At 37.4% G+C, this 26410-nt stretch overlaps 1 protein-coding gene across 2 annotated transcripts; it reads right to left on the bottom strand.

Moving 5' to 3' along the window:
• Positions 1-4: 4 nt before the first annotated feature.
• Positions 5-25716, bottom strand: vasnb (vasorin b). 2 transcript variants are annotated; one of them, XM_059561730.1, is made up of 3 exons: positions 25466-25716; positions 17244-17307; positions 5-3096 (listed from the first exon to the last, which is right to left on the bottom strand). In XM_059561730.1, the coding sequence occupies exon 3, from the start codon at positions 3066-3068 to the stop codon at positions 1068-1070; it is 2001 nt and encodes a 666-aa protein (XP_059417713.1). In that variant the 5' UTR covers positions 3069-3096; positions 17244-17307; positions 25466-25716; the 3' UTR covers positions 5-1067. The 2 variants fall into 2 exon arrangements, with proteins under 2 accessions (XP_059417713.1, XP_059417704.1); XM_059561721.1 differs by having other exon boundaries at positions 17244-17309; positions 25470-25716.
• Between the last annotated feature and the right edge of the window lie 694 nt (positions 25717-26410).

Genomic DNA, 26410 nt, shown 5'->3' with positions numbered 1-26410 from the left:
TTTATATTGGTTTAAATATGTTTGCTGTTTTAGACTGCTAATATTTAAAGCTATCCAAACATATGCTTTAGTGTTTTTGAACAAGTAAACCTGCCTTAATTCAAAATGATCTTGACTGCAAGTGACTGGAAATCTCTGCCAAGTAACCTAAATAGTGCAAAGGCTAATTTTGCAGACTGGTCTTGGAAACAACCCCTTTTTCGGTATATAAATAAATAATTTAAAAAGATCCCACTAGTTTGTAGCTTCCAATGTTATATTTCAAGACTAATTTGTGTTTACAACAGAGCATAATGTGTAATCTGCTTCTGAATCAGCAATCTTCTTATTCAACCTAAGTTTAGTCTCTTTTTCTGATGGCAAAGGGGCATAGGGGCTAAAAAATAGAGGGATTTAGTTTCAAATCTGGATAGACTTTCAACTGCTTGGACTGTCAAACTAAAGCCTTTGATTCACTTGGTGGTACAAGTAAATTTGAATCTCCAAAGTTTTTAATCTTGTGTTTTGTCTGCTTTGTAAATCACGAGATATGGGGGAAGAGCAGCCGCCTGGTAACAGTCACATATTTGTACAAAAATATTTACAAAAAAGGTACAAATATAAAACAAAGAAACAATGCTTATCAGTTACACAAAGCATCATAAGAGTCAGCCTCGTGACTTAAGTCCATTATCTTCAATTACCTACTAACATGTAGGGCTTAAAGTTCACAGTTAGTGCAGCTTCTAAGAGCTACACACAGGTGCTACACATCATAATTTCACCTACATTTTTTCAGTCAGCCATATGCCCTTTGTACAATTTTAAAATGTAAAAATTTTTGCTATTTTAAAATGCACCAAAATCTTTGGTTGAAAGTTTGGCATGTAAATTCTTTCAGATGATAAAAGGCACTTAGGAAGATGTCATTTTGACAGAAATGCCCTTACAGGATTGCACCAGGAATCAACTAAATGCCACCATCCCTATACAAAGAACCTGGTGGCTGATCTCACTGTCCACGGTGGTACCTTGTAAGGCCGTATTGTCCATGCTTTAGCATGCAAGTCACAAACCTTTTGCATTTATCAGAAATATGAGGGTTTCAAACTGTTCTTGTTGTTGTTCGCAGTACAATGATCCTGCATGAGGGGTGCCTCATAGTCCAAGCCACCGTTCTGTGTTGTTGACGGACAGGAGATAATCTCTTGCTTTTGGGGTAGTTCCCCATTTTCCAGACCCTCCAGCTCCACCTGTGACGGATCACATTCTAACTCCAGGTGCATCTTTGATTTCTTTTTGTGCATGTAGCAAGCTACCCCAACAGCCACAGCTACTAGGACTAGCAGGAGAAGGATGGCGACTGCAGGGATGAGCATTGTGGTGAGCTTCTGTTCATCCTCCAGTCGTGCTCCAGTGAGAGTTAGCTGCTGACTGATTGTCTGGGTTTCTATGCAGACTCTGTCCACATCCCCGGGTTCACCCAACGGACTGGCACATACAGAATACGTAGAGTTTTGCTGAAGTCCACGGATTGTGTATTCTGGGTAACTGGCCGGAATGTTGAGGTGCTTGGCACGTTTATCCATACCAGAAAGGTTCTTGTAAGTTAACTTAACGCCACGTATTTGGGGGCGCATATCTATGTACTGGTGAAGGTCTAAGAGTATTGAGGAGCTAGTTACCAATATTGCTGTTATTTCAGGTTCTGGTACAGTAGGGTCCTCTGTATGGGGTAGTGGGACTTCCTCTTTTTCACAGTATCTCCCCGATGTTCCAGGTAGACAAAAGCACTCCATACGTCTTTTGTTGTCCATCCAACATGTTCCTCCATTTAGGCAGATATTGGGTGGGCAAACGGTTGATCTTAGGTCAGGGTCGATAGTAGAACTTGGGGTGGGAGGTGGAGGATCATTGCCGGTTTCTGTAGAGGGGTTATCACTAGGTTTGGCATGAGTGGTACTTGGTAAATTGGTGACCGGGCCAGGAAGTACTGCAGTGGTCTTTACTGTCCGAGTCATAACTGTTGTGGTAACTGGACATCCGAATTCTCGGTGCGAGAGCCTCTCCAGCACCTTCCCGGAATTTAAAGGAGGAAAGTGGCAGCGTGTCTCTTCTGTTCTACTCAACTGAATTTGCTTGATTCGCAGCCAACTAGGAAACCAAGCCAGATTGCAAAGGCAGTTGAAAGGGTTTTCTGCAATGGTCAGTCTTTGTAAGTGAGGAAAGAGCAGGGTTAAGGTCTCCGGCAACCCTTGCAAGCTTAGATTGCTGATATCCAGCTCCTGAAGCTCTGAGAGTTTCTCAAAGTCCTCCCATTTCACAGGTCCCATGGGATTCCCAGCCAAACTCAGAGAAACCAAGCTTCTTGCCTTCTGGAGTACCTCTGGAAAAGTTGTTAACTGGTTGTTGGAGATGTCGAGCTCATGGAGGTTCTTGAAGCTTCCCAAGAGTTCCTCATCCAGACTGCTAAGCCCCATCCCACCCAGTTTTAATGACTCCAATTTAGGTGTCTGGAGGTCATTTGGCCCTGGTGATGGGATGCTGTTGAACCGTAAGTCTAGCAGAAGCAGATAGGGCAATTTCAGGGCAGGCATTATTGTCAGTTTGTTTCCTTGCAGCTTGAGCTCCAGCAGCTGCTGTAGGCCATCAAAAGCAGCAGGATGGATGCTCTCTATGAGGTTGCTGTATAGATATAACCTCTCCAGATACTCCAGTCCAGCAAAGCTGTACTTGGATATGTGGACAATCTGGTTAGCCGACAGGTCCAGGTTCTGGAGAGAGGACAGGGGTTCAAACACACGATCTGGCAGTTCGGTCAATTTGTTCTGGCTTAAATCCAGCATCTCTAGGCTGTCCAGCTCAACAAAGTCCTCTTGGGAAAGGGACTCAATGCCGTTCTTGAACACATAGAGATTCCTGGTTGTTGTGGGTATTTCGCTTGGCATTTTCTTTTCTTTGCGGCTAAAGCAGAATATGGAGTCTTGGACTTGGCAGGTACAGTCCTTCGGACAGGAGTTGGCCAATGCCGGGGACCACAAGTGTTGATAGAAGAGTAGGGGCAGCAGTAGAGGTAGGCAGAGCTTCATGTTGCTGCCGACATTCACCCCTTCAAGCCTGCAATGCAACAAGAAAACAAAGTAAACATTTGCACGATTTACTTCACATTGTATCTTTATACACCTGCTTTGAACTTTGACTGTGAGTTTATAAATGGCATGAATCAACGATCAAACCTGTCAAACCTGGTAAAGTTACTATTTGGTTTCTAACATTCTCTTAACAAATTCAAGTCATACTTCAGTACATGCCATGGTGATTTGTTTCTCTGCTTCCCCGAGCCTGTGAGGTCAGCCTTTTTATGTGGCCAAGTAAAAGGCTTGCTTTAGACAAAGTGCTTTTAAAGGGTGATCAAAGGCAAGGTCTTTTGACATGGTTGTATTCAAACAATAGATTGTGGTAGTGACGTACGGTTTTGCTGTAACCCTGTAACTTAAAGGTGATGTTGACCTAATTTGTCTTTATCAAAAAAAATGCATTTTATAATTTAATAATGCTATTTGATGTAAACTTATCAATTATTCTCAATTTTTCATAATCTGTGATGCTTAAATGAACATGTAAAACAATTGATTCGAGTTGGGGTACTTGGACTTGGGGACTGCAATTGTGAATGATCTTGGACTCTGACATTTTCTCAGACAAAATGCTACAGTTGATTGTAGTTCTTAGTGTTTAAGTTTAATTTATAATTTATTTTCAAAAAAATTAAATGATATTTGAATTGGCACATATCTAATCGCAGCTGTTTGCTGGACATTTAGTTACATCGTAGTTTTCAGCTCACATACTGAATCACTGTTGCACACTGTTACCTTAGAGTGTTTTTTTGGGAGTGATTTTTACACTTTGTGTCTTTCTGCAAACATTTAGTCATTTCATATTCATCAGCTTTATATTGAGATCTAGGGATGCACTGGTTTGTGCCAGTAACAGTCAAGTGTGTCTCAAATTTTACAAAGGTTTGACCATGAACGCCAGACACAGAGCTCATCAGATGAGCTCAGACACCTTTAGGGAGGAACGTGAGAGTGGGGAGGAGAGCAAGAATAAGAAAGATAAAGAGCTATGAAGCCAGGAGACTGAAGTAAGCTGGGGAAGCGGTTTATCATCTGCTGTGAGATCAGTCGATGCCGTATCTGGCCTCAAAAGGAGGGTTGGAGATGTTTCGTTCTCCCTCACGATTTTCCTTCTTCTGTTTCTCTCTGGGACAGTGTGGGGGGTTTTTATATTAGAAGTTCATGCTGAGGTGAAATTCCCTCACTCTGTTTTATTGGATAGTACAGAGAGATAGTAGGATAATTTTGTTCCCTCCTGCTGCATTATTGAAGCATCACTCTTGTTGCCCTGTTGCTGATCCCTGTGTTGTACTGCAGTTATTTACAATAGGAAATATTTTAGAATCAAGTTCGCTTTTTGGGCGTATTGTATTCTGTGTTGGCTAAAAGAAAGTTGCTAGTCTTCTTGTGAGGTCAGTGCAAGTTTCTAGATCTTTTTAATAATATCTGGATATTTTTTTGTTTATTATATTTTAAGGTACATTTGTGCTGACAGCGACTGGAAATCCTGCATTTTTAATGAGAATGGGTTCTTAGATGTGACATGAACAACAGTGACCAGTTGTAGTGTTATTTTAGTATCATTCAGATACAAATTTAGCATTTATTAATTAACTTTAATAATTTAATTTTGAATTATCTTTTATTTTTCAGTTTTCATTTTTGTTTTAGTTTTTAGTAATTTTATGTGCTTTTGACATTTTTTGACAATTATTTTTTTTATATTTACATTATTATTTTAATATAATAATATTTCACCATTATTTCCTAACATTTAAATAAACAAAACACACACATACACACACGTGCACACACACACACACACACACACACACACACACACACACACACACATATATATATATATATATATAAACCAGCTAGGTGCCAAGGCAACTTAACGCACTAAAATGACCTAAACTTTAAATTAAACTAAATTACAAAAATTAATGAAAAAAATATATGGACATATTAAAAAACAAACAAACAAACAAAAACATTAATTAAAAAAATAAAAAATAAAAATCACACGGCACAATTACTCAAACTAAAATATATATATATATATATATATATATATATATATATATATATATATATATATATATATATATAATTTTTTTTGTTTTTTTTACAGTGATACTAAGGTACTATCTTTTTGTACATGTGATACAAACACAAGACAACATGACTCACTTCCCCAAACCTCACAATAGCAGTTTGTTTGTGTTGAGGAAACTGTAATCCTTACATCACCATCATCAGCACATGGTTTCTTAAGTTCAGCCAGGGACAGTCCTCCCATGAGAGAGATGATTTGCTTGTCTTCTCGTTTTTTCCCTCTCTGTCTAAAAAGCAGTGGATCAGGTTCAGACATTCATGCTGCTGTGTCCCCATTGACTTGCTGGCTGTGATGCAAGTGCCTTTCTTTTGACACTGGCTTTAGCTGATGCTCAGTGCAAATAAAGCAGGGAAAAAAAGAAGCTCGGGATCGCAGCCAAGCACACGCATACTTTTCTGAAACTAATCCCCGGCTTATTACATTATGTGCGCTGTTTTAGTCCCTCTGCATTTTTCCTATTTAATGAAACTTTTTCTCCGCACAAAAGTGGAAAAATGTGTCTGAAATATCAGTATTTGTAAAGAAGATCAAATAAGGTTCAGAAGGGCATGAAAGACGGAGACTTGTTATGTATGTTCACCGATATTGTGTTTTGGCACCGTACACCTGTTGTTGTGGTAATGATTTCGAGCTGTGATCTATCTTGTTGGAATCGACAAGATTTTACAACAGGGGTGAGTGGAAGAGTAACACATGCACCCTAAGGGTTTCCTTCACCCACAGCTCTCCATTCAGCGATGCGTGGTGCTTCACAGTTCGTGAGAGCTGATTAGTTGTTTTACTGGAGGCAGTGATGGGAAAAAAACACGCAGACCTTCCAGATAACCCCGATAACAGGTGGAGCGCAGTGCTTTATGGGCAGTTAATCATGAGAGGGTCGGAGGTCACCCCTGTCCCATGGTGTTTGGCTCTCAGAGTACCGTGGGAATGTCCTCAATTGAATTTGTGCGATATCAGAGGTAGACCAAATAAATGAAGAAAGCAGAAATGTTCTTAGAAGTGCTACTGCTCATTTTAAGGGTTTATTATATCCATATATAAATTGGAATTTATTTGAAATATTATTGATTGTATTATTTTTATTATTATTCATAATAATTATAATGCTATGTATACATTCAAATATAATTAATATAAAAATTGCATAACTATTATTAGTAGTAGTATTATCAAATTAATTATTATTATTGATATTATTTTAAATATTGATATTTGCATTTTATAATAACAATATTATTTATTCTAATAAATATATAATTTATATAATATTGTATAATATTATATTATTCATTTATAATATTATTTTACAATTTTCTATTTTATTTTAACAATAATAATATTTTTCTTATAATATTTATTATAATCTAATTAATACAATGTATTATTATTATTGCTGCTATTATTATATATATATATATATATATATATATATATATATATAACTGGTTATTTTTTGACTTGTTATGACAAGTATTCAAGAACCAAGATAATGTTAAGAATCCAAACTAAGATATTGCCATTGAAGAAGAAGAATGAGGCACTACTAAAAGATGACAGGCTGAGTGTGCAAGTGATGAAAACGAGGCGTAACCCGGGGGAAGACGCACAGATAAGGCAGCTGAACATCAGGGTGGTGTTTTCAAACATGAAGGGAAAGTCGATACAAGATACAAGCAAGAAAAACAGGGACTAAGGGATGAAAGGCTTTCTGTGATGGATTTGCAGTCAGAGGGCAAAGTCTACTTCCTTCCGTCTCTCAAGAGCACAAAGCCTTCAGAATGAAGCGTAGTGTTTCACAGCATCATGTGAAGAGAGACCTGCTGGATCTGATGAAGGTGACCCAGGATAATGAACAACCTCAGTCCTCCCTTCCTGAACTATAGAGAACGATCGCTTTCACTCCGTCTTGCAGGTTCCATATAATTTCCAGTTGTGCTATCATGATGAACTGCAATTTGTTCAATGTAGTTGATGGTACTCAATCTCTAAAGGACAGTTCTAAACTGTAAGTCTAACTTGTGAAGCAGCAGTGGCTCTGAAGGGAAGCATCTTCAGAAAGACGAGGCTCGACGCAGGCCAGGCATGAAGATAAAGCTGTTGCTGATGTTTATCCTGGTGCGCATCGATCCAGAGCATCAGAAGAAGTGATAGTCAGCCAGCAGACGCAGGAGTCTGATCCCTGATAAAGCCCCGTCCTGCACACAGATACTCCAGCGGCTGCGTCTTATCAGACGGCTCTCAGACCTGCTCTGAGTGACTCTCCTGCTGTGTGGCTTCAAGGGACATCACAGCCAACTATCAGCTCTACATCAAGCGTTGGCTCATCCAGTCCACTTACTTTAACCAAACTTTTGCAAATGGTCTGCAATGGGGCATTTTCCCATTACATGTATATTTCTAAGGCCTCTTTTTGTTTTCGTTTTTTTTTTTTTTTGTGGAGACTATGATAATTCTGTTATAAATATACTAGTTGAAAATTTGCACATCTCTTGCACATCTTTTTTTTAAGTTCCCTCTTTTCATCATCAACCGTGTCTTTCGACCGGCTGGTGCTTTGCATATCCCCGCATAGGCCTGTTTCATTCAAAGAAATGCATTTGCCATTGAAAATCTGTTGATAAAAGTTGATGATAAGGACGTTATTCCCCAAGGCTTGAACCAGAAAAAAACCCATTACATTTATTTTGGTCTGTGACAGCATCTCGTGTCGTTTTGTGTCACAGTTGATTATTGTGCAAGACTTGCGCATCAAGGTATTTGTATAGTATTTTACAGTCATTGAGCTCTTGCTAGAGTTACATACTTAAGGGTTGGTTCTTTAATCGCGAGCGCCCACATCCCTTTCTCTGTGAGATCAAACAGAAAGACTTCCTGTTAGCCGCCTCACCTGTCCACAGCTGGACCCCGTTACCCACAATGCACCACTACACCCCTCATCCTGACAGCATGCACTCATAAAACACTGATTCATGGACGCAGGAGGGGAATTATCATCTTCACACAAAAACATGTGCCAACAACAGCTACTATTTACGAGAAGAGTTTCAGTGTTATGTAATGTGACTATACCTGCCAAACCTGATGTTGTGTTTTTCCCTTTGTTGTGGAACGTATAGTAATTCAGTCGAGAAGAGAGTATCGTGTTTTAAATAGGACAAAGAAGGCTTCAGTTCAAGTTCACTGGGTTAAACACTCACTCTGATATATTCATGCGACCACGACAAAACAACACACATGAAAGCTGAAGGTATCACTGAAGGCTGGGCTGATTGATGAATAGGACGCTTTTGTTTTCACAAGAAGAGATGTCCATACAAATGCCTGCGCTCTTCTGCTCTCTTGTCCATGTTTTTGTGTACCGTGGCTATCATTAGTTGAAGAATGCTTTCTTTTGGTTCAGGATTTACAGCCGTGACCTGGATAAGAGCTTCTCACTGCCATTACTGTCTGCTGTAAACATAAAAGACAGTCCTGTCTGAATAAAACGCTGCTCTTTTTCTGCATTGTGAGAGGAGTTAAAGGAGTAGCACACAAAAATTCAAATCCGTCATTCATGTTGCTCCAAACACATGACTGACTCTCTTCTGTGGAAGGAGATGTTTTCTTAAGTGTTTTTACCATTTTCTATAACATGACAATTATACAGTGACTGTAAAACTAGTCCACATGACTCATTCGCTCTTTTAATTTTATGATATTACCTTAGAAGACTTTAAATAATATAGTCACTCTTGGTGTGGCAGAACAAAGTCCTTATGTGATTCAAAATCACATACTGTATTTTACAGTATTTAAAAAAAAAAGTATTTTAAATCAATGTTAAATGGTTTTAATTTATGAACATTTTATTTAGACATATACAGTACAGACCAAAAGTTTAGACACACCTTGTCATTCAAAGAGTTTTCTTTATTTTCATGACTATGAAAATTGTCGAGTCACACTGAAGGCATCAAGGGCTATTTGACCAAGAAGGAGAGTGATGGGGTGCTGCGCCAGATGACCTGGCCTCCACAGTCACCGGACCTGAACCCAATCGAGATGGTTTAGGGGTGAGCTGGACCGCAGACAGAAGGCAAAAGGGCCAACAAGTGCTAAGCATCTCTCAGGGAACTCCTTCAGGACTGTTGGAAGACCATTTCAGGTGACTACCTCTTGAAGCTCATCAAGAGAATGCCAAGAGTGTGCAAAGCAGTAATCAAAGCACAAGGTGGCTACTTTGAAGAACCTAGAATATGACATATTTTCAGTTGTTTCACACTTTTTTGTTATGTATATAATTCCACATGTGTTAATTCATAGTTTTGATGCCTTCAGTTTGACTCTACAATTTTCATAGTCAAGAAAATAAAGAAAACTCTTTGAATGAGAATATGTGTCCAAACTTTTGGTCTGTACTGTATATTAAAATACAGAATGATTGAGTGATATAATATTAAATAATTTAAACTTACCAAATTGGCACATTTAATACATATGTTATTACATTTTAAATATATGTTTAAGTAATTAAAATTATATTTTGCCCCATATTTAAATACAGTAAAACCTAATAATGAATAGAATTTTTAAATATTTTCAAAATCTGCTAAATTAAATATTCCTGTTTAATAAATAAATGTAGATTTGTATTGAATATAATTTTAATTTATTTTAATCACACTGTCACATTCACATAATGATCTATTAACAAATATAATAGTAAATAATTTTAACAATTACAATTATTTTTAGTAATATATAAGCCAAACTGACATTTAATAAATATGTTATTATATATTTTAATTTATCATTTAATTATTTGCATTTTGAAAATATATTTTTCATTTATTAAAAAATATATTTAGTCACATATATTCAAATGATAAATAGTAAATATATATAATTTCAAAGAAATATTTTTTTATAGTTTTATTATAATAAACTTTATATTCTTAGATTTAATAACTACATTTGTTTGAGTGAACTATTCCTCTTAAATCCAAGCTAGCTATAATTGCTTGGACAGGGACCATTAGACAAGACATAAAAGATTCATGCTACATTTTCATAAGAGTTTGAAATTGTTGCATAAACCCTTAACGGTTAGATCAGCCTCAGTCATAGTGATTGCACTGAAAACGATCCCTTAGATCTTTCATGGTGGTGCTGATAACCATCTTTGCCCACAACCTCAGCTTGACACACTCATTTACAAAACAAAGAATCGACAGTGTTCACCGTTCAATTAGCTGCTCTTCTGTGGGCTGCTGGAGGCATGTCTGGACCCTCTGTTTTGCCTGCAATCGGATCTCATCAGGCCCTTTTGTTTCGAGAGAGATGTTTCACTGCAGGCGAGAGATGAGGTGCTTTCATCCTGCAGCCGCCCTCGGGCTGCGCTGAAACCCAACGCTCCAGACGTGTGCCTGCGCAGACGCCCCGGCCCGTGCCAGACTGCAGCCGGAGAGCTGTGTGCTTCTCCTGGGACCATGCATGTGGGCGGCCGGAAAGAAAGGGACGGACAGACTACAGATGGCTGCCCTAGACTTTAGAGTGAGCAATCCAAAAGGAAATGGATTTACAAGCACACGCTCTGAGGAATAAGCAGTGCGTCTGCTGCTGAGGCCAGATGTCAGGCTCCTAGCAGGCACGCATACTTGTTTTTTCACGTTTGTGTAGGTCTTGATGCATGCCTGGCCCTGATGTCCTCCATCAGCACTGAATAATCAATGATCTCAAAGCACTGCTGTCAGCGCACCTCCATTTCACAGAGATACTTCAGTGAAATTAGCACTCTAAGAATCTGCTGTGTATGGAATGTATTGAATACCATTTCGGCCTCAATAAAAAAGTCATGCTTTGGTCAATCATAATTATGAAATAGTCATAATTAGAGCATAAAAAGTAAAAAAGTGAGAAGTTATACTATGATTAAAAAAAATTAATTATGAGATAAAAAGTCATAATTATGACAAATTGAGATTAAATTAAATTAAATTGAGAGATTGAAATTGACAAACTCAGTTATGAGATAAAAAGTCAAAAGTATGAGATAAGTTAAAATTGAGCTAATAATTAATAATTATGAGAGAATGTTTAAAAGTTATTATAAAAAGTTATTATGAGATAAAAAAAGCATTATTGACAAAAAAATAATTATGAGATAAAAGGCATAATTATGATTTTAAATTACGAAAAACTAAATTATGAGATAAAAAGTCATAATTATGACAATTTAAAATTAAGATTATATTGCAAGAAAAAAAGTCAACTGAAATTGTGAGATAAAATCATAATTGTGAGTTTAAAAGTCTACATCGACAAAATTATGATAAAAAGTGATTGAGATAAAAGGTCTAAATTATGACCAGGTTAAATATGAGATTAAAAGTCTAAACCACAACAAACATAATTATGAGATAAGAAGTCTTGATTATGAGTGTCTCATAGTATCTTATCATTTCATCTTTTTATCTCATATTTATAAATTATTATCTCATATTTTAATGTCATAATTATGATTTACCAACTTCTTTTCTGTTGTGGCTAAAATTGTGTTTCCGTAGTTATGAGACCCACAAATCAGCATTCTAGATAATGTTCTTGATGTAGATTGTTACAATCCATTTGGGAATGTCTACACTGCCATTAATCTCATTAACTAAATAACTTGCATGGTCTGCAATCAGATTGGTGTTCATTTGAGTGGGCTTCAGGTTTGTTCCACTGGTCTGCAAAGGTCAAAAGTCACTCAATGACCGGTAAACACAGAACCTTTCAGGTTCACTCAGGTTACACAAGAACACTTCTGGACTGTGGCCGCCTTTGAAGTGCACATATCTAGCTAGCAAAGTTTGCCAGCAATGTTATTTTTCTTTCTTAAACGACTGCCAACTATGATATGCCCGGGAGACAGTCTTGAAAATAGGCTGACATGACTGTAATGAAGCAAAATAAAATGAGCAGATTAAGTGAAAACAAGCTTGTTTTTCTTAGCCCACTGGTAGTTATAGATGTCTAAATATAATACAGTGCGATCTTGAATTATTCGAATGCCAAAAATGAACATTTTGATGTCCTTTCTTTTCATGTCCATCCCAAGCCTGCGTGATTTGTAACATAAAAGAAGCTATTTAGACATTTTCAGAATCTTCTATTGTGTTCCACGTAATAAAGAAAGTCACACAACAACATATGAAACAACATGAGTGTGAGTAAATGATGACAAAATGCTGAACTGTCCCTTTAAGTGTCAGGAAGGCGGCGCAGTGTTAAACATGAAGTCTTGAGGTCTGAAGTGTTAACGTGTGTGAGGCCGGCACCGGGTTTGTGGTCCCCGCTGGACCGGAGAGGAAGCAGAGATGCTGTTCTCTCTAACGTCCCAGCTGTGATGACTTTAATGCAGAGAGATAACGGCCAACTAGAAGGTTAACAGAGGATCGACTTACGTAACCCGCTGTGTGTTAATTTCATCCATACCTCTGTGACTTCCTCGCAACTCTAAACATTAGTTCGAAGTGACTCTACCTGTTCTGCCATTCAAACAAGCCATCGCACGCGCTTCCTATTTATCCATTGTTTTTTTGATAGCGATCAACTAAGCAAATTGCGGGCTCATGTACTCGCAGCTTCCGTGGGTTGCAAAAAACACACAAATCAAACAGAACCTTCACCTCTTCGCCCGTAACGTCGCTTGTGACGGACATCGTAGAAAGTCGCCATCAGGTGAACATTTAGCATTCTTCTCCGTGGATGTCATGCATGCCTGTTTACACATGCAAACGCACTTATTGTTGGTTCAGCAGGTAAGAATGCGTGGAATCTGAAGATGCACAGGCGTCTGAACCTCGTCATACTGACAGCTCCTCTATCAGATGATCTTTAGCCCACCATCTGTGTTATCTGACAGTCGCACATATCTCAGATCGATGAAGACCACACTCAAAACTTGTCTTCAGAAGCACGTTGGCTAGGCACATGAGCACTGACTGGTCTTTTGAAAGCCAGCAGCTCATGTAATCGTGTAATTGTCTAGGAATGTCTTTATGTGTTACTGTTGACAGCATCGGTAAGGCTGCATTGTTCCTCATTCCAGCCTACTGTGATATTTGCCCACTGATAACCTGCTTGTGTGACTTGCCTCTTTTCCGTTGGTGATTTTTTGAGTCTGGCTGCCCTGGGGCCGTTTTCCAGAACTCACACAAACACACATGAACGTCTTATACTTATAGAGGAAAAGATAAACATGCCGTGCAGATCTGTCTGTTGCCTCATGGGTTACAATAGATGGCATTGTTTGACGCGAGACCCCACAGACCGCAGAGACAGATGACAGATGAGAGATAGATGTGCCACCAGCTACGGACTGTGGTTACCATCCAAGCGAGAACATCGGGACTATCAGCATGTTGCAACCTGTAACACTTTCTAGTGCTCCGGTATCCTAAAGAACACCACAACAAATGCCGTTCTATAACAGATTTTCATTTTCCAGTACAAATAGCTAAACATTCTTAAAAAAAGATGCATTTATTTGAGATGCAAAATGACTGAAATCAAGTGAGTTTAAATCAGCTATGTCATCAGAACAACTTGATTCAAAGTGAAAAAAGTTGGAAGATATCTCATTTGCAGTGATGTTTTTCAATTATTTTTTTAATTCATTCAAGACAGCTCAACAAATTTCATCATGTTGTATAAATAATGTCAAAATGACATATTAATTACCTTTTTAGCATGTTACAGTAATGAAAATGACTAAGAATCTGTGGCTTAATTTGTTAATGTATGTATAAATATACTAAATATATAATTTTTAGATCTAAAAATTATATATTTAGTATATTTATACATACATTAACAAATTAAGCCACAGATTCTTAGTCATTTTCATTACTGTAACATGAATAAATAAACATATAAATATGTTTATTAATATATATATATATATATATATATATATATATATATATATATATATATATAATGACATAAATTTTTTTTATATAATATTATATATCAATATTATATTATATTATATTATATTAAATATATCTTAAATATATATATATATATAGGCCTATATATAATATATTCCTCTTTATAAATACACTTATAAATACACTATTATTTTTATATGAAAAATATTTAATAAAAATATTATACAATTTAAATGTTTATTTATATACATTTGCCTTATGTATGTATTATTTCATTTTCAAAATAAAATATAAATGTATTTAATGTTTTCAATTTGATATTTTTGCATATTTAAAGCAGAACACTTTTTAAAATTCAGAAAACAACTTTATATCTTATGCCATTTCAATCTCAAGTGAATGATTTAAGAATAATTTTTATTTTGGCTAGTTTTTCTATAAGTATGAAAATATTTTTTGCAGTGTGCAGTAAAGCATAAAGGTGCAAAGGGAAAAGGGGTTTCTTTCTTCCCAATATCCTCAGACAGCTAACCAAGTGCTCCATAAACATTCTGCCCTGCTTTAAACATTCAATTTGAGCAATCCCACGAGCCCCTTCATCCATCAGCACACCGCGATCGGCCCTCGCTCTGCTTCAGCGTGTAAGGGTTCATGTGTCCGTCACACTCTTCTGTGACAGTGTAAACACTGGAGCGTAAAGTACATGCAGGGTGTGTGTTCACGTGCACAGCTCTGTTGTGTGTTTTTAGGTTAGGTCATTGTGCTGTAAGTCTGGTCTAATTCAACACCTTCGTTGTACCCTTCTGCAAACGGCGGTAATCTATCGTGACAAACTCTTAGTGTTGCTCAAGCAACTTATCCAAACATGAACACACCACTGCGTGTACACAGGGGCTTAGTGTAAAACAAATATGAGCAGGATGTCACTATGTGCCCGAGTATCGAGTAACGCCGCTTCAGCTTTTATGCTAAACCAAAGATGTCCTGTTGACACAGATGCTTCTTCCAGAAAGGAAAGAATTTCAGACCACTTGAGACAAAATTCCTTTTAGTTACAGGAATGTTTGAGTGTTTGTACATGAACTCACAACACATAATCGCTTCGTCCCTCTCTTTGTTTCTGCCGTCTCTCTTGACTTACAGGGCTGGTTTAGTTTAATTTTATTGATTTATTTATTTTAATATTAGTTTGAAATAGAATACAGTCTATAACTTTTGTTTTTTAAATTGTTGCATACAAATTAATTATTATATAGTATACCTATACAAACATTTTAAATACTGTCAACAATAAAGTTTTTATATATTTCTTTATTTATTATGTTATATGTTATATGTCATATTGGCTTAAAATAGAATAAAATAAAATATATTTAATTTTCGTTTTTTTAATTGATTTTAATTTATATATTTCTATTTATATATATTGTCAACAATATTATATATTCAGTTTATATATATATATATATATATATATATATATATATATGTGTGTGTGTGTGTGTATTCATAAACACACTATTGCTGGAAATAAATGCTATACGATGCAATGCTTTATAGTTGAGCCTTGACTTGTGTCCAGGTCAAGAGGGAATGGAGGGCACACATTAGTGAGTGACCCCCGGGCTGTTGGGACAGGCCATGACAGGGTGTTGGGAGTTGTGTTTTATTAGCCCTTGTCCCACCTCAGGCAGTACAATACAGGAACCCCCATCATCTAAACGGGCTCAAGGCTCGACCAGGCTGTGAATCCCTTATATGCTTGACTAGACACTCACTCATCTTTATACAAACACAACCACAGCTGGAGGCAGAGAGGGGCGATTACAGCCAGTTTTCACTGTTAACAGCTCCAGAATTCACTAGTCAGTCTTGGGTCTGGTAGTCTAGACTGAATCCTACTTTGTGTGCAGTATGTTTCCAATAGTAGATGAGTAAGTTGAGTTTCAGTGCATCACAGAGCAATCACAGCATGTTGAAGACAGTGTGCTAATAGATCACACATGCAAGCTTTTCAGCTTATATTACCCACGACCGCTTTCTGTAAATATTTTCATTGATTTATTTTTTTTCCTTTACACAATTACATTTGGCAGACACTTTGATCCGAAGTGACTCGAAGTGAATTGAACCCACGCTTATGGTCTAAGCACACATTTTTGAGTTACAAAACATTTAGTAATATTCAGTTGTAGAAAGTTACCAAGGAATGTCATTTAGTAGAAATTTTCAATGTACAGGTATGAATTGAAAATGTTTAAGTTAACAATGAATAATGATGAAATTAGATGTTAACATTTACTGTATATACAGCACGTTTGTTGTACCAAAATAAAATTTTATGGCATTGTAGTTTGTCCTGGTATTTACAAGGTTTCCCCAGCTTTTATCAGAACTTTGTCTAACATTCTGGAAAGATTCTTTCAACATTCTGAACAAACGCTATGTAACATCAATAGAGTGTTAATTGAATGTTTCTCCAACATTCTAATAACCAAAAACGTTTAGATTGATGTTTGCCTAATGTTTTTAAATGTTATTAACTGCTTGTTTCAAAAGTAACCATAATGTTTGCAAAAAAGATCAAATGGAGCATTCCCATAATATTTTCTTTAACTTTTGCATAACTACGAAAAAAATGTCTTTAAAACAAACTGGATATCAGACATAACATTGTCGTAAATTAATGGCATTATTAGCAAAACATTTTTGGGTTACTACATGCTCAAATATTTGTACTTTTAGCACCTAGCATAAGTATGCAAATTGAGAGTGAGTGCACTGAACCCAAAGACCCTGGTTGGCTGGTTCAGGTGTGTTCGATTAGAGTTGGAATAGAAGCTGAGCATCGCGGGTTCAGCTTGCACACACAAACACACATTTACTTACTAGACCCCTTTTCATTAAGCTCTCAATCTGATTTCAGATGGGATTTTATTGAGACGGGATGTTTGGTGTTTTTTTCGCTACAGCTCAAGCCAAATGTGTGGTTTTGGAAGCTGCATGCCAGATCGTTTATGCATCTCCTTGATTCTGGCTCCTTAGATAGTCTCCAAGCTCCAGAATGTGTCATCTGCATTCAAGACAGGTAGATGTCAGACTCACCGGGACGTGTGACGGGACGCGGTCTTGTCTCTCCTCTCTCGTCGTGTCCTTCTCTCTCTGCAGGCTCTGTAAGAGTAGGAGAAGGCCAAAGATTCATTAAGCGTCACGCAGCTGTTTGTCCGACTGTAGGTTGGGGCTGGAATGCTTCAGGAAGTGTCTTTATGGGGGAGGAGAGGGTGGGCGCACGCACTGGCCTGTCTGCATGTTTGTGTCCTGCAGACAGATGACCACCTCCTTTGCATTATTATTACTAGATTTAAACAGACCCCTAACCTTAAAGGATAGTTCAGCCAAGTTCAATTTGCATTTTCTGGTGATTTATCTCTTTAAATGTTAAGGTTTAGTGTGTGCTATGGACATGAAACTTTTCTAGATGATCAGACCATTTTTGTCTTGTGGACAATAAAGCAGATGAAAAAGTCCACTGTTTATGCACTGGGGAAAAATGGTGTAGAAACTATTCTTACTAAGAAATTGTCACAAATAATTAAACAATTGGCAAGTAAAACATTGAATTAAACATGAGGTTTTGAAGTAGAAAGACTGAAATTTTATTTTCTTGTAAAAAGCAATGCAATAATCTTTATTTGGAACCAACTAAAAAATGTTTTACAGTGCACGTGTACTTCATTACAAGTCATGCTAGTTTTAGAATCAGATAACTTTTTCAAGTAACTGGCAACTTTTGGGGTTTTGTTATTAAAAACAAATAAGCAATGCGAAAGTAAAGTACTGCATTACGTTCCACAAAGTAATGCATTTCATTTTTTATAAAGTAACGCAATATTGTAATGCATTGCTTTTAAAAGTAACTTTCCCCAAAACTGGTGCAAAAAGCATGCATCGGTTAAATGCATTAATTTAAATGTGATTTGGATATTTTAGGTGATATAGGGTCGAGTATGTAAACTGTAGCATTCTCCCGGTAAAGGCAACATCAGTGTTGTATTTGCAATGGAAAGAAAGCGAGCTGTCTTTAGTGCAGATACTAGAGGTGTTGAATGCAGTCGAGTGATGCGTTGCAGGCTGTCCGGCATGTTTATCTCACACACACACACACACACACACCCACACACACTTAGTGCAGGAATGCAGCCTGACGGCTTCATTCGCAGTCTTTCTCCTGCAGTAAAGTATGTGTATTCATTTTGTTTCCGTCAGCTCTTCATGTTCAGTGGCTTCGGTTTTAATGTTATTCTGCATGCTTGCATTCACTTAACTTGACTTTGGTTACAGAATTGTCCCCAGAAGTGAGCTAAATCTAACAAAGACATCCAGTCATAAATGTAAAATATTGTTTTAAAATAAAATATTATTACTTTATTAATCATTTTCACCTAGTTTTATGAAATAGAAGGTTTTGAAAGAAGTCTCTAATGTCTTCAGTGTCACATGATCCTTATTAATGTTATTACAATAACTAGGTTATAACTAGGTACTGACCCTGAACCTACCCCTAAACCTAACCCTATCCCATTTAGCTACCTTATATTACCAGAATTTTAAGGTAAGTACACTTTAAGTACACTGTAAGTACATGTAAGTGCACGTACTGTAAAATAAAGTGCAACCAAACATTTATATTATAAATGTTGTAAACACCATGAAGTACGCAAGAGAAATAATAACACGGCCTGGTCTTCACAGATGACTGACAGAAAAACCTCACATGATGAGCCCTGAGGAAAACTGCGGTGCACAACAGGTTTTTGGACACGGTTTGATCAGATATAACAGAAAATCACTGGTTTTCTCTCTACATCTCAATTAGAGAAGATTTAATAGATTCTGATTAATTGCTACACTTACATGGTATTCCCAGAAGTAACTTGGAACAACATGAAAGAATGAACCACACAAAACAAGCCTGGGTCATATTGCATCCCAAAATAAAAATGCATTTTTAATTTTTTAAAACCATTACTTCTGACATAAACTGTTAAGAATTCATGTATAATGATAATATGCTTTGTTCAAATGGAAAAAGAAGCTGAATTGCCATAAAAATAGTATAAAATAATGCAATAAAAAAAAAAAAAAAAAAAAAAAAAAATATATATATATATATATATATATATATATATATATATATATATATATATATTTATGATACAATTTCCATCACAGTCTGTAACATGGTGTTACCACAATATTTTTAAAATCATTCTCTGCCTTCGTTTTATGAAACATATGAGTGTGAAACGTGTGTCTGAAGTCTCATGAATGAATGTTACAGCTCAACAGAGGCTATTTAAGAGCAGTGATACACTGTGGTATTTTAAGGAGGATTGTTATTTGATGATTATTAATGCACAAACACATTTTCTTAGTAACGTGTGTCAGGGTGATTCAGTGCCTCTAGTATTAAATATGAGTCGCTGACGTGCCTTTGCACTTCTGCAACACCTGAAACTGGATATTTGCACAAAGTGTGCCTGACTCGACACCAAAATACACTCCACGCGTCAGGCACACTCGCTCTTCATCGCTTTAACTTGGTCATGTGCAACGGCTGCGTTATGCTTCTCATTATATGATTTTAACTGTATCTGTCAGAGACTCGGAGTTGGTTCTGAGACGCAGTAGTTTTGAGTTTTGGATATTCTGTAGTGATTCGCTGACAAGATGGCCAAATTACAGATGTAAACAACTTAACCTTGCTAACTTGTGTTTACAGATGCTAATCCTGTTGGAGTCTGTTTAGTATCTCAGTTTTGTGTTTCTCCCAGACAGCAATGAGAGTAAATAGAGAACCTCACGTTTTGTGCGTTTGAGACAAGATCTAAACAATTTCATAATATAATATAATTAAATATTATATAATTCATATAGATAGAGATAGATAGATCTTCATGTGCTGCGGGTGGACTAGCTGGATAAACTAGCTGGATGCGTGCTTGCGCGAACACACAGTTCATCGACACATTCCACGTCTGGACGCCGGCCGCTCAAACAAACAGTGACCCACACACATCTTCTGCAGCACACGGCCCGAGTCTAAACATTTGAACAAGAGCAGAGCATCATAAACTAACACTTATTCTGCACTTATCGGGAAGTTAATGTTCATCGGATGCTTTGTTTGAATTCACATTAGCCATTGATAGCGGCTGTGACCTGGCGTAGATAGTTCAGGGCCGCGGTCGCTGGAGCTGCTGCTCTGCGTCTTCGGTTCAAGGCTCATTTCCTAATTACAGTTCAGTCAGGAGGTAATTACAGTCATTTTCTTTTTTTACTGCCTGGCGAAAATGCGGCAATTTGTGGCGGCTTGCGCGGATGTGTTCCCCCCACCCCCAAGCTTTCTGAGGAGAAATAGTTTGGTGGACAAACCGGCGTTTTTCTGATTTCTGCCATATTCGCTGGGGACCGGTGTTTTTGAGTTTTCAGGGGTTTGAGCTGCAGCTGAGAGGCCTGAAACCGTCGCATGTGTGTGTACTTATAGCGAGGTTTGATGTGGCTCTTCAGAACGCATCGTTGGGCTCCATCCATCAAGGTCTTCTTGGGTTTGATTTGGCAGCGGTGACGGGTGAGTCGGGCTGCTCGGTCAGCACTGCTCTGGGCTTCTTTGAAGCCGGAGGGTTGATTTAGGAGCGCTGAAGCCACCTGGAAGATCCTGAAAGCTCCTGTTTAAAAGCTCCTATCAGACATGCCATGTTGCAAGCATCCAATTAGAGATGAGGTTTGGCCTCACACTGCTTTCCCTTTGCATTCTTTCACAAGTATTGTTTTTTCTGCCCTGTCGACTCCTTCGAGCCGCCTGCTGTTTGAATAACTCTGTCTCTCCGTCCTCTTCATGGCCCTTCACCCCCTCCACTGCCTTCACCTCCTGCCTGACTTTTCACCTCTTAATCCTGAATTGTGACGGACGGGCCGACAGAGAACGGCTTGGTAATTGGTGTAAAAGGGAACCCAAATCAGCAGGATGCCACAAATCCGATCATGTGGGAACAAGAACACTGAAACACTTCAGATATTGCCAGCCCTACTGATAAATCCTTGTCATATAATGGGTTTATTATTGCATTGTACTTAGTCTTTTACTGTAGAATAGATTAGATGCACATTTAAAGCAACTATTTAGAACCTTGTATTTTATAATCTTTTAGAATGTTTTAATGTAGAATCTTTAATTAGTATTTTCATCTAGAATCTTTTAACAGTTGATTGTAGAATCATTCAAAATGTTTTGCTGTAAAATGATTTATTTTTTTAGATTTTCATTTTGAAACTTTTAATTTATCATCTTTTAACATAATAGATTTTTATATAGACAGTTTATTGTAGAATATTTAAGGACCTGAATAATCAGATTTTTAAAATTATTTTATTGTAGAATATTTACAGTTATTTTATTGCAGAATATTTTAATGTACCCTTTTATAGTTTAATATAGAATATTTTAGAATCTTTTGTTTTAAAATCTTCAAAGATCTTTTATAATATATATTCTTTTAATTATTTAAAATAGTTTATTGTAGAATTTTAGACAGCAGTATATATTACGCTGCTGTCACTTAATACACAGATCTAATATAAACATGCAGTTTTTTTCCACAGACATAACTGACTGTGTTTTTGTAACTTATGCATGTTTTTAACATAAACTTTGCCACTTTCTGTGCATGTGCGTCAGATGTGTCCGCTCAGGAAGCCATATATGAGACATATAAACTGATGTGGCTTTAAAATGCATGATTTCAGTGCGATAGACATCATGATGATCAAAACCAAACAGAGGTTTTTTTGGTAGAGATCTGAGATAAGAGCTGGAAAAGGGGGTGGGAGCAGCAGCTCATTTGCATTTAAAGAGACATGCACTAAAACATCCCGTTTCCACTTCCACTCAAAATAGACATTTTCAAAATGATCTGTGGGGTAATTTGAGCCGAAACTTCAGACACATTCTGGGGACACCTGAGACTTATATTACATCTTGTAAACAGGGCCATAATAGAGTCTTGGAATAATTTATTGTAGATGTTTTACTGTAGAATCTTTTAGAACCTTTCAGTATTTTATGTAAGAATTTTTACAATCTTTTATTGACGTATCTTTTAGAATCTTGTATTTTAGAATCTGTGTTATATTTCTAAGTACTAGTCCAAGTCTAGCTTGTTAATCTCTATTCAATTCTGCTATCCCCATAGATATGGTCCCTAGTAAACCTGATTACTTAGTAAGTGGCACACTTCTCCATAACTAGCTGCATGATTTGTCAGTGCCACAAACTCTTCGAGAGGAGTTACATACTAACATTTAGTACTTGGCAATGAACGCAACAGTAATAGTGACTATGAGGAGCCTTATAAGGAGAGACAGACAGAAGTATTAAGTCCTGCATTCATGACACGATTAAGAAATACTGCAGCACAGACACAAGGAGGTGGTCTTCAAAAGAACTTTTAGATGTGTAGACTCGTGTGTGTGTGTTTAACACAAAAAGCCTGTGGTTCTGTTCTGAGCTGTGAGTGATGATGTTTGGACAGGATGGTAAGGAAATACCATAGGGATGTTATTTTTACACTGCGAGGAAAGCTGGCACGAGGAGCTAGATCTGCCACATATGCAGCTGCGTATCAGATGATACCAAAACAGGAGCTTATTGTTTTACATTATTGCTTTATGGAAGGTTCCTTTAAACTTATAGAGACTTTTATTTACAACTTACAACAAGAAGTGCGAGTTTTGTAGTCGTTGTTTATGTTTCAAAAATTACATTTAGTCGCCCTCAAACCATCTAAGATGTAGATGAGTGTGTGTCTTCATCAGATTTGGTGAAATTTAGCATTACCTCACTTGCTCACCAATGGATCCTCTGCAGTGAATGGGTGCCGTCAGAATGAGAGTCCAAACACAGTAATCCAAATGACTCCAGTTCATCAATCAGTGTCTTGTAAAGTGAAAAGCTGCATGTTTGAAAGAAGCAAACTGTTTTTATCAGCTGTTTGGACTCTCATTCTGACGGCACCCATTCACTGCAGAGGATCCACTGGTGAACAAGTGATGAAATGCTACATTTCTCCAAATCTGTTCTCCTGAAGAGGGAAAAAAATCTACTTCTTGGATGGCCTGAGGGACAGTACATTTTCATCTAATTTTACATTTTGGTGAACTGTTCCTTTAATGAAGTCTCACAGAGAGGAATATTTGCTTTTCCCCTCTAGTTTCATCCTTTCTAATATCCTCTCACCTTCCGCTTTGTCTTCTCAACGTCTACACAATCTCCTCTCTTCGACATTTGCAAGTGCCAAGGAATTTAGGAAGCCACTAGAAAGTATGAAACCCTGAACTGCACGCACACAGGAAGGTACTCTGGTCTCCATCCACAGACTCGGATTCGTATTAGTTTACACGGTTTCACATATGCATTAAGATATTTTATGTATTATCCTTGAAGCCTACAGCTAGGAAAGAGGATGCAATCAAAACAAAACTTCTCATTTTGTGCAAGAAAAGGAAAGCAAAGTTCAAAGTCCAGCCTGGTGCTCAAACAAACACTTCTCTGTGACAAAAAAAGCTTTGAATGGGGCTTTCAGTTGTGTTTTCGAAGGATTTTATTGCTTGTGAGTATAGTGTCGGGCTATCCACTAAACTTAATTAAATGCAATTAAAGACTAAACGGCATTCTGCATCTGATTCGAGCCACGCAAAGATGATTATCACATGTTTGAATGACACCGCTCACGAGGCGCCAGCTTTCCATATCAGCTTGCTATCATAAACTAACGCCGAAATCTACAATTACACGGGCAGAGATAAATATCCAAGATACTAACAGACATGTGTTTCACATTTCCTTTAGGCTTTTAATGGAAAGATCACGGTTAGTAGGCCTAGTCAAGATTTGGTCTCTTTTTGGCCTGAAATCGTGTTTAAAAGTCTTATTCTTCAGGAATAAATATTTTACACCAAAGAAACTTCTTAACATCTGAATCTATTTAATGTAATTGTAAGATTTATGGGTACATCGTCTTTCTCTTTATTTATAACCTAAATGTATTACTTGCTTTTAGAAGAGCATCTGCTTTGATTCTGCCCTCAGGTCTGTATTATATAAAAATTGTATCACTTAACTTATATGACAGTTTTATGAGCCAGACAAGATAGTTGATGGCTTCCTCCCTCTCTTGGACTAATCACGCCACTGAGTAAGAATTAGAAACATGAAATAAAGTAGGCAAAACCAGAAATAATAGCATTTAATCTCCTTTACGCCCGTGTGACTAAACAAATGAGTTTGAGCCGAAGCACTTCCTTTGAACTCCTGTTGAGCGGACCAAAATAAACCTGTTTGTGGCCATTTGTTTGCTGAACTTTTCGACTGCCAGAGTTTGATGTGAAACCATAAAAATAAAATAAAAGCAAACGGCACCAAAATACGCTTTCTCTGAGTGAAATAGAAGCTGGCGCGGTCCAGACGCAATGCTTTTGTCCTGCTGCGGTCAAACACTTGAACTCACCAGCGTTTGCATTGGTCTTTCAGAGCTTTTCATTTATCCCACAATGATTATATAGCATTTAAGAGTGTGTAAGTGTATAAAAGGCATATACAATCTTAAAAATAAAGGCTCTAATTTGAACTAAACAGGGTTTTGCAGCCGGATTCCATAGAAGAACTGTTTTAGGTTCTATAAAGAATTTTTCTTTAGTTCTTTAGGAAACCATTGGTGCCTTAAGAAACCCAGAACCCAAAAACTGACCTGTAGAACCAATGAAGCATTAAGAACTTGTCTCCATATTAAGACCCCACTTTAAAGCCTTTAAATACAGACTTTTGCTGAATAGTTGTTCTTATCCTTGTGCACAATGCTGGTAATATGCACAAAAAAGCATGCACACTTTACATTCAAGTGCACCAGCATCAAACCTTCTGAAACGCCCTGAACCAATGCAGTGTTTGTAAATCGATTCAAGTTTCAGTTGACGATTCAAGTTTCAGTCTAACTTTAAAACTTTATTGCAGCGCATCTAAGATAACTCTTAGAGAGCATTTCTTGTTTATAAAAAGCAATGGGGCTATTGCTCATTTTCCTGCTAGACGAATCTATATGAATAATGTAAACACGGGCTGTAATAGGCTACATATGGGTTCGTCTACACATTAATTTGAGATCGGTAATGTAGGAATGTTCACATTAACACTGTGAAATCAACATCCAAATGTGTTAACACAACTGAAGTGTTATTTCTCGTCATTTCCACTCTTTAAACTTGAGTTTCACTCACCAGCTCGAGCGCATCAGCGGCGCATTGGAGGTAAACGCACCGAGCGCGTTCCGTCTGTCCTGCGTTTATTTATCCAACAACTCGCGTTTCTTTCCGAACGATTTGAAATATGCCTCATGTATGCTCGAGTGGAGCTGATATGCAGTGGTTTTGATAGAGAGTCCCTTTGGAAAGTTCAGTCCGAGTGTCCGAGGAGAGACTCCGGAGCGCTGCGCTCGCCTCGCGCTTTAACTTCACTCTGGGAGGAGCGGCGGGAGCGCGCGAGCGCGTCAAACGAGGCGACGCTTATGGACGCGTTCCCAGCGGTTTTTTTTTTTTTTTTTGCATTTCAACTCGCTGGACCGGTATGCGCAGACACACGCGCTGACATTTCTGCTTTTGCATACCCTTCATTTACATAATTGTAATAAAAATGTACCACATTATTTAAAAGCTTTCAATACTATATTCATGCGCAGACACACGATATTAGTGCTTATACCTTTCATTTAAATAATTATAGTGTGTCCTACATCTATCTATCTATCTATCTATCTATCTATCTATCTATCTATCTATCTATCTATCTATCTATCTATCTATCTATCTATCTATCTATCTATCTATCTATCTGTCTGTCTGTCTGTCTGTCTGTCTGTCTGTCTGTCTGTCTGTCTGTCTGTCTTTCTGTCTGTCTTTCTTTCATTCTATCATTCAGAAGTTCAGTAGTTTCTGGTTCTTAATAGAATCAGCAGCTATCTCTTAGTTACTTGTGAATGGATTTAAATGAGCTTGTTGAAGTCCTGCTGTCTCTATTACAGTCAGTGCATCTAAGGGCATGTGTTATGAACCCAAAACCACAGAAAGCTGCTCTCAAGACGTGATTCTCATGCTGAAATCTTCCCTCGCAGCTCTTGATGGTCCAGTAACTGAACTATAAACCACCAGCTGCCGTGTGCTTG

The sequence above is a fragment of the Carassius carassius genome, chromosome 1 (assembly GCF_963082965.1).
Source record: "Carassius carassius chromosome 1, fCarCar2.1, whole genome shotgun sequence".
NCBI classification, from domain to species: Eukaryota; Metazoa; Chordata; class Actinopteri; order Cypriniformes; family Cyprinidae; genus Carassius; species Carassius carassius.
The sequence above is the reverse complement of the archived record's forward strand: the minus strand, read 5'-3'. Positions and strand labels throughout refer to the sequence as shown.